The sequence below is a fragment of the Bison bison genome, unplaced genomic scaffold (genome assembly GCF_000754665.1).
Source record: "Bison bison bison isolate TAMUID 2011002044 unplaced genomic scaffold, Bison_UMD1.0 scf7180017864327, whole genome shotgun sequence".
NCBI lineage: Eukaryota > Metazoa > Chordata > Mammalia > Artiodactyla > Bovidae > Bison > Bison bison.
Window position 1 is genome coordinate 7,472,213 of NW_011494899.1, and position 9,927 is coordinate 7,482,139.

At 42.1% G+C, this 9,927-nt stretch overlaps 1 protein-coding gene across 1 annotated transcript in view; it reads left to right on the plus strand.

Annotated features, from left to right (window-relative positions):
• GNPTAB (N-acetylglucosamine-1-phosphate transferase, alpha and beta subunits) overlaps positions 1-4,585 on the plus strand; it is a 74,398-nt gene extending 69,813 nt beyond the window's left edge. Inside the window, exon 21 of the mRNA XM_010853439.1 lies at positions 3,190-4,585. Coding sequence (XP_010851741.1) covers positions 3,190-3,267 — 78 coding nt within the window. The 3' untranslated portion in view covers positions 3,268-4,585. The remainder of the gene's footprint in view (positions 1-3,189) is intronic.
• Positions 4,586-9,927: the final 5,342 nt, after the last annotated feature.

Sequence of the window (9,927 nt, forward strand, 5' to 3'; positions counted from 1 at the left end):
AGAAGGCCATGGCAACCCACTCCAGTACTCTTGCCTGGAAAATCCCATGGACGGGGGAGCCTGGTAGGCTGCAGTCCATGGGGTTGCCAAGAGTCGGACACGACTGAGCGACCTCACCTTCACTTTTCACTTTCCTGCATTGGAGAAGGAAATGGCAACCTACTCCAGTGTTCTTGCCTGGAGAATCCCAGGGACGGGGGAGCCTGGTGGGCTGCCGTCTCTGGGGTCGCACAGAGTCGGACACGAGTGAAGTGACTTAGCAGCAGCAGCAGCAGCAGCTCTTCAAAAGAAGCAGTTAAATGTGCAAATACAAGAAAATATTTACAATCCATATAAAAGGTCTGTATCCAAAGTATATAAAAAATTCTTATAAATCAATATCAAGACAGCCTACTTTTAAAAGTGGATGAAAGATGTGAACAAGCATTTCACTAAATATGGCATTCAAATAGCCAGTAAGCACATGGTAAGGTATTCAACATCATAATTCATCAGGAAAATGAAAATCAAAACCACAGTGAAGTTTTACCCACCCATTAGAATGACTAAAATTTAAAAGCCTGACCATATCTAGTGCTGAAAGGGATGTTGAAACCTGGAACTCTGATACACTGTTGACAGAACGCAAAAGTACAACAGCTTTGGAAAACAATTTGAAATGATCAAACAAACAACCAGCCATTCCACTTTTAGATATTTACCAAAATGAAATGAAAACAAGTGTCTTTGCAAAGGCTTAAACATGTTCACTACAACTTTTTTGGTAATTGCCCAGAATTAGAATCAACCCAAAAGTCCATCAACAAGTGAATGGGTAAACAAGTTATAGATATAACTGACTTTTTAAAATCTATCTTCTAAACCTATTACCAGTATTCTTTGTTCGTGGAGTTCAGTAAATAGAGCTTTCCAGTTTTAGCCTGAGGTCTACAAGTCAGACTATTGTAAACCAAAAAAACCACCCAGAATCTGCATCTGATACTAATTTTTTGTGGGTCTCCAATCTTCTTTCTTTTAATCTTTCTAAAAGAGCCCACAGTGTCTTGATCTGCAGGCCTCCCCCAGTTCTGCCGGTGGCGCCTGGCTTGCGCGCCAGGCCATCCTCTCCCGTCTACGTTTCTTCCTTGAATTGCTGGCAGTTCTTCCCCAGGCAGGCAAGCACACAGCCTCCTTCACGGGACAGTCTGGAAGTAAGAGGGAGATTTGTGAGGTCAAAAGAGGAATAAGAGAATCCTCTTCAGGCCACAGCAGATGTGAAATTCTCAGAAAGAAGAAGGATTCAAGGAAGAGGGAATAGTGTCAGGCTGTCCTGACCTGTGCCGGGCAGGTGAACCCACCTCGGCCTCCTTCCTGGTGATTCTGGAGTGAGGCTTATCTGGCGGTCACGGTGGGATGTTTTCACTGAGTTTACTTACACTGAGGAGGCAGCGGCGGCCTGAGAACTGAGAGCTTTAGGATAAACACTCCCAGGCTTCCTGCTGTGGATGGAAGGAAACTCAGGAAAGAAAGGTCTGGCAGGCAAGCAGTTTCACCTTTGTCCACCTCCCAGGGAATAGAAACGTCCTCTTGATTGTGTTGCCATTGTTCTTGGCAAGTAAAAATCTTAGGAAGAAATCTTGTGCTGTGCCTGCTTTTAGAAGAGAGTCCAGTGAGGAGCCTGTGGGTCAGCTGTGTGCTGGCTGAAAGGAGCAGCTGGAGGCCGTGGAAGGAACAAGAGGGTCTTTGCTTACTGTTGTTTTTACCAGCAGGAGGAAGGGGAAAGGAAGAATAAATCCCCTCTCCTCCCTGGCACCTTGTTCTTTACCAGCTTGAATCAAATTCCTTACCTTCTCCCATACTCACAAACAAGCCAAGGCTGCTCCTTCCTCTGCCCAGGAATCCAGCTCGTCCAGAACACGGTAGTCCATGCTTGGGCACACCCCGCTCTCACCTCAAGATGGAGGATTAGAAATTGAAACCGTAAAAAACACATTTTTCTCATTGAAACTTTCTTCTAACAGTGGTCAGGTTTTCTATTTCAGATGTATCATGGATAAACTGTTTCTGTTAGAAGTATTTATTCCAAGTTCGAATCTACAAAGTCACAGATGAACTTTTGCATTTCAGCCTATTAATAAACTTGAAAATACAGGTAATGCCCAATGATTGTTGATATGGTTACTAAGTACAGGAAAACAATGATGATAGAACTCTTAGGAAAAAAATTAAAATTCTAGCTTACACGTGCTCAGTTCAGTTGTTCAGTCGTGTCTGACTCTTTGTGACCCCATGAATTGCAGCACGCTGGGCCTCCCTGTCCATCACCAACTCCCGGAGTTCACTCAAACTCATGTCCATTGAGTCGATAATGCCATCTAGCCATCTCATCTTCTGTCGTCCCCTTCTCCTCCTGCCCCCAATCCCTCCCAGCACCAGTCTTTTCCAATGAGTCAACTCTTCGCATAAGGTGGTCAAAGTATTGGAATTTCAGCTTTAGCATCAGTCCTTCCAAAGAACACCCAGGACTGATCTCCTTTAGAATGGACTGGTTGGATCTCCTTGCAGTCCAAGGGACTCTCAAGAGTCTTCTCCAACACCACAGTTCAAAAGCATCAATTCTTTGGCTCTCAGCTTTCTTTACAGTCCAACTCTCACATCCATACATGATCACTGGAAAAACCATAGCCTTGACTAGACGGACCTTTGTTGGCAAAGTAATGTCTCTGCTTTTGAATATGCTGTCTAGGTTGGTCATAACTTTCCTTCCAAGGAGTAAGCGTCTTTTAAATTTCATGGCTGCAGTCACCATCTGCAGTGATTTTGGAGTCCCAAAAAATGAAGTCTGACACTGTTTCCCCATCTATTTCCCATAAAGTGATGACACGTGTAGTTGTTTTCAAACCCAGAGACAGTATCTTAATAGGTGAAGAAGAGTCAGTGTCCTTCAGTGGAAAGACTTGACAGACATCTTGAAAATAAATACGTGTGGTAATTGTTGGTCTTAAAGAAAAAGAAACGGGAATAAATAATTTGAACCATATAAAAAGCCATCAGTTTTGTTTTGAGGGGAGGAATGATGGAGCCACGTTTGCCGTCTGTTCTTTATGTATAGGACTAGGGAAAAGATTAAGGTCATATGACACTCAGCAAGTAAGTTAAAGTTTGTCAACCTGGAGAATTACAATTTATCTTCTGTCTTTCATCCTTTAGTTAATTGCACTTAAGCGGAAGATATTTCCCAGAAGGAGGATACACAAAGAAGCGAGTCCTGATCGAATCAGGGTATAAAAGATCTCCATCAGAAAATCTACCTCAGCATTCACTGAGCATTTGAAAACTCGGCATCAGAGATGTCTTCGTGACGTGATGCTCAGCCAGCTTGGCCTGCAGAAGGGAAAACACCCAGTACAGTACTTCTGGCGTGAACATAGCCTGCTGACCAGGAACTGCTTAGCCCACACAGAGAAGACTTGAGTGTTGAGCAGCTCTGGTTTTACTTCTAAAACATTTGCTCATGGACCTGTCTGTCATTCTTGAAATGAAGTAGCTCACAGATGAGAGACAGAGGTCGCTATGGGAACTGAGCAGCTAGCTAAAATGAGACGCCTAAGCCACCTTGAGTGCTGTTGCTAAGAGTCCCCTGTCTTTTGCATTCCAAAGCTTTTTGTTGTGGTTTTACCTTTTTTTTTTGGGGGGGGGGGTTCTTTTTTCCCATCTCTCATTTTTAAAGTAGCTACTAAGTTAAGTTATTCTTCCTTTCAAAAACAATGAATTAGGATGTGTAACATGTTTTTATAGATATTATTTAAATAATGCAGCAGTAACACATCCTATTGACAATATCTAAATTATAAATTTTATTAACATTGAAGACTATGTGATCTTAACCTACTTGCCATGACTTATGAACTCAATGACAGACATCTGATATTTGTACTTGTTTTCTTCAGCCCCTAAGAATACTGTGATTTTATGTGGAGACCTGATTACAAAGGGCTAGAGTTAAGTAGCAGAGCTACTTCCTAGATGTAATTATGTTTTGAAGATGTACATATTGAAAAAGAAGTGCCTCATTTTAGAAATGAGTAGTGCTGATGGTACTGGCACATAACAGTGGTGTCTTCTTTTAAATACTCACCAGTATATTCCAGTAGCTGTCTCTCAGTCAGCTTCATGTAATGCAGGGTCAGGAAACTTTTTCCTTAAAATGCCACAGAGAGTAAATACTTGCCGGCCACATGGGTCTGTGTTGCATATTCTTTGTTTAGTTTAGCTTTTGTTTTAATAATCTTTTTAAAATGTCAAAACCATGTCTAACTTGCAGCTGTACAAAACAGGCCATAGGCCATGATACAGAATTAGTATTCTCATGTGTAAGTAAGCTTTGACGTTCAGCCGTGTTTTATGTCATTGTACTGTGGATTTATGAAGACCAGATTCCATGGGTCCTTTTTGAACTCTTGACAGGTATTTTAGATCATGATCTTAACAGTATTCTTTCAAAATGGCATACACATTTTGTAAAAAGAACGTGTAAATAACTTGTGTTTGTGCTGTAAGAGTTACATATTTCAAAAACTGAAGTCTCATAAAAACTTAAATTTTATCTGATGCTTTTTTTTTTTTTTTTGCAGGTTGCTTGTCCTTTAGTTAGTTTTGATCACAGAGACTCTCCCAATTTTGCATAAAATCCTCTTGATACTGATACAGTATTACGGCATAAAAGATTCAAAGTGCCACTAGACCTAAGGACCAATTCTTTTAACCATAAACCGTGGTGCTGGGTAATGTTTGAATGGGAACATTTGATATGGATGGTCAGATGAAAGATACCAAAATGTCGTGATGCTTTAATTTTTAATCTTTGAGGAGTGAGTTTATCTAGATTCAGCAATCATCTGAGTGCTTACATGGCATGTCAGGGGCTTCCCAGGTGGCTCAGTGGTAAAGAATCCGTCTGCAATGCAGGAGACGCAGGTTTGATTCCTGGGTGGGAAAGAACCCCTGGAGAAGAAAATGGCAACTCACTCCAGTATTCTTGCCTGGAAAATCGCAGGGTCAGAGGAGCCTGGTGGACTGTAGTCCATCGGGTTAGAAAAGAGTTGGACATGACTTAGCGACTAAACATTAAGTGGAAGTTAAGTTTCCACAACTGAAATTAAGTGGAAAATGGTGTAAGGACAGGTTGGTAGTATTACTGCCTGGAGAATGTCATTATATGGGGGAAAGTGAAAGTGAAATCGCTCAGTCATGTCTGACTCTTTGCGACCCTTGTAGCCCACCAGGCTCCTCGGTCCATGGGATTCTCCAGGCAAGAATACTGGAGTGGGTTGCCATTTCCTTCTCCAGGGGATCTTCCCAACCCAGGGATCGAACCCAGGTCTCCTGCATTGCAGGCAGACGCTTTAACCTTTGAGCCACCAGGGAAGCCCATATGGGGGAAAATAAGTTCTAAATAGGATTTATGTGGTAAAACTTTAGGGGTTATCTGGGTATCATTGTTAAAGTGAAGAATTCTAGAAAAGTTCAAGAATGAACATTTGGGTGTGATGGAGATTTCTGGTTAGGTGAACATAATCCACACTTTATTTGGAGCTTAATAGATAATGAGATGGATAACAGAATTGCAATATAGAATCATTTACCTAATGATTCAGTAGAATCAGTAGAACAAAGGAACCTCAGAAGTCATGGGCAGTCACGTGTCTTCAAGAATATTAACAAGAAAGGAAAACCATAGGGCAGTCTACCTCATAAGAATGCCAAATGAAACATTAGAAAATGCAGGTTGGCCAACACTTGAACATCGGTGTAATTCACATCAGTAGGACCAAAAAAGGAAACTGCATGATAATCTTTTTTTAAAGAAAGCACAGTAAAGCAGTTATCCTCCAATTAAAAATTAAAAAAAAAAATAAAGCATGGTCCATTGAGACTAAGAAATAATTGAAAGTCTAGCATAATAACTTCCCCATTTATCAATAGTTTTCAACATTTTTGCCAATTTGTTTGCTCTACTATTTTTCTTCATTGGTATATTTTAAAGTAAATCCTAGACTTCCTAGAGACAAGAAGACAGGGGAGGTGAAGGGCTTCTTATCAGTCTAACTGCTCCTCTTTCCCATTTGCCTTGATAATAGCTCTGCTTACTGAACACATTTTATGTGCTAAATGCACAAATCTAACAAGTTGCTTAAGGAAAAGAGGGGTACAGGAGACATACCCTGAAGATCCATGGCTCAGCACTGCCCATCCCTGCCCCTCTCTGCATGTCAGCATTTCTCCCCACAGTGGAGAAGGGGCAGTTCCTGGCCCTCATCTCCCCGAGAGGCAGGAAGCTTCCTCTCTGACTCAGGTAGTGAAAACCCTGGTGGAGATGAGTTACTGTGATTGGCTTACTCTAGGTTCTGTCCATACATCTGTGGCCAGAATATGCAGACTTTTACCAAAAGCAGGGGAGGGGTGTTGGGCTAATAAAAACACACCACTCCAGCTTCATGGAACAGAGATTGGGTACATGTAAACAACCAGGGTTCTAGATTATTGAGTCAAGTTGAAGGCAAGCTGCCATATTTGAAAGCAAGAATACAGTGGACCTTATAGTTTTTTCATTATTAAAAGGATTCAAAGAAATGTATGGAAAGCATCAATACATCAATGCAGAATACAGTAGCTGTCCAAAATGGTTCACAGTTAGTCTCAAGTTCTTGATCTTCCTGCTGCCTTTTCCTCCCCTACCCTGGCCACACACATCTCATTTTCCAAAACATGTTGTGCACTTCTATGTCTCTGTTCCCTTATAGATGCTGTTCTTATAGCTTTACCTGTGCTTCCCTTACCTGTTGTACCTCCTTGTACCTCCAGGTTCTGTCACTAATAGCTGATCTACTAAGAAATTTTCTATAAGACTAGCTATGACTATGACTAAAGGAATAAGGGATATAATGTTTAAGCTTTCAAATGACCTTGACAAGGTTCTACAGCCCCACTGACTAAATAAGAGGGAGGGGGATCAAGATGGAGTAAGAAGATGTGGAGCTCACCTCCCCCCACAAACGCCTGAAAAATACATCTATGTGTAGAACAATTCTCATGGAAAACAGAATTGGCAGAATAATTCCTATACACCAAGGATGCAAGAAGGATTCCCACATGATGGAGTGGTACGAAAAAGAAAGCTTCGGGTAGAGACCTGTTGCCCTGGGATGGGACTCAGAAAGAAGGGGAGGGGTGATCACAAGGGCAGACACATGCCCTGCCTGGGGAGTGAGTGGGTCGAGCCGCAAGCTAGGCATCTCATGCAGAGGAGAGAAGTAGATTAGACTCCACTCCTGAGAAGTACAAGGGCACTGGCGTGTCCCCAGACCCAGTTGTGTCTACCCTAATGGCTGCTGTCTCACCGTGCTCCCCAGTCTAAGCTGAATGACCACCCCAGCCTCTCTCACTCCACACCACCAGTTGGTATTGGGGCTAGGGCAGCCAGGTCCTGGGAAAGGATCTAGGGTGGAGAAGTGGTCCAGGGATTATGGTATGGGCCAGGTAGGTGGAGGCCACTGGCATTTGCTCAAACAGCATCAGAGATGCAAGCCACACTTCTGACAGTGGCCCAGCTGCTTCAATTCCCACAACCAGAATACCACAAGCCCCAGCCAAGCGAATGCTCTACCCTGCCCATTCCACACCATAACCTTGCTCTAGATCGGTGACAACCAGAGTCGGGGAGAAGATGCGACCTTAGGCTACATTTGAGCAGAGCTGCAGGCACCTATACAGGCAGCACATGGGGCCTCTGTGAGCTACACTCACTTACATCAGCTGTACCCTCCTTTGGGGCAAAGACCCCAGTGCAGGGAGAAGGAAAAACACACCCTTAAATGGAACACAGCCAGCTCAAGTCTGACCCTCAGGGCACCCACTCCAGTCACTTGGGAACAGACCCCCACCCCTGCCACTGAGCAGAGAGGAAGTCTACCTCATCTGTGCAGGCTCTGGCTCTGCCAACACCAGCCATACTCCCTATCAAGTAGACAGTACAACACTGAGGAAAGGTGTGGCTGGCATCTACGTCAAATCCAGCCCTCACACCAGACACTGGGCACATGAAGTCTACCCAGGGATCCTCTCAAATAAAAACATCCCATCCCAAGACAACAGATAACTGTTTAACCTAAATTCATAGAAATGGACAAAGGTAAGTAAAATGATAAGGCAGAGGGATTACTCCTAAAAGAGTAAGAGAAAACCCCTGAAAAAATAATGCAACAGTGATAATCAGTCTACCACACAATGAATTCAAGATGTTGGTAATAAAAATGCTAACTGAATTAGGAGAATCAATCTAAATACAGATAATTTTAACAAGAAACTGGAAACTTAAAGCTTAATAAAAAACAGATAATTCAATTTCTGGGATAAAAAGCACTCAAAGTAATGATAGACAACTAAATAATGCACAAGAACACATAAGTGATCTGGAAGATTGAATAATGGAAATCACCTAATTGAAACAGCCAGCAGAAAGGCACAGATTAAAAAAAAACCCATAGCAACATAAAGAGATCTATGCTGCTGCTACTGCTGCTAAGTCGCTTCAGTTGTGTCCGACTCCATGCGACCCCATAGACGGCAGCCCACCAGGCCCCACTGTCCCTGGGATTCTCCAGGCAAGAACACTGGAGTGGGTTGCTATTTCCTTCTCCAATGCATGAAAGTGAAAAGTGAAAGTGAAGTCACTCAGTCATGTCCGACTCAGATAACCCCATGGACTGCAGCCTACCAGGCTCCTCCGTCCATGGGATTTTCCAGGCAAGAGTACTGGAGTGGGGTGCCATTGCCTTCTCCTTAAGAGAGATCTATAGGATAGTATAAAATATGCCAATATCCACATTATAAAGTGAAAGTGAAGTCACTCAGTCGTGTCCGACTCTTTGCGACCCCATGGGCAGTAGCCTGCACCAGGCTCCTCCATCCATGGGATTTTCTAGGCAAGAGTACTGGAGTGGGTTGCCATTAAGAGAGATGGAAATTGAAAATGTATTTGAAGAACTTTTGAAGAAATTTTGAAAAATTCCCAAACCTAAAGAAGGAAACATATTTAGGTACAAAAAGCACAGCGGGTCCCCCAAAAGATGAACTCGAACAGACCCACACCAAGACATATCATAATTTAAATGGCAAAAGTTAAAGAGAATTCTAAAGGCAGCAAGAGAGTAAGAGAGGCATACACAATGAAAGTCACTTAAGGCCATCAGCTGATTATTCTGCAGAAACTTTGAAGGTCAGAAGAGAGTAACAAAACATTCAAAGTCTAAAACGGAAAAATCTGCAACAAGAATACTCTACCCTGCAAGATTATCATTTAGGATAGATGGAGAGATAAAGAATTTCTCAGACAGGCAAAAACAAAGTAGTCAGCAATATTGAGCCTACCCCGAAAGAAGTGTTGAAGGGTCTTCTCTGAAAGGGAAAAAAATCCTAATAGGAAAGACATATATGTAGTAAGGATTGAAGACCACTTAAATAAGTCAGTACATAGATTTAAACATTTTTAAAAATCAAAAAGCAACTATACAATAAACTGTAAAGGGATAAGCATGAAGATATAAAATATGATATGAAAAACAAAACATGGAGGAAGGGAATAGAAACTAGATCTTTTATGGACTTATCATAATAAGTGAAGTAAGAAAGGGAAAGACAAATACCATATGATATTCACTTATATGTGGAATCTAAAATATGACACAAATGAACCAATATAAAACAAACAGACTTACAGGTGTCAAAACTAAACAATGAGATTAGCACATTCTCTTACACCATATACAAAAATGAAATGGTTTAAAAGCCTAAATGCGAAGCCTGAAACCATAAAACTCCTAAAAGAGAACATAGACAACTCCTAAAAGCAACACTGTCTGTGCCTTGTGGCATGCGTGATCTTAGCTC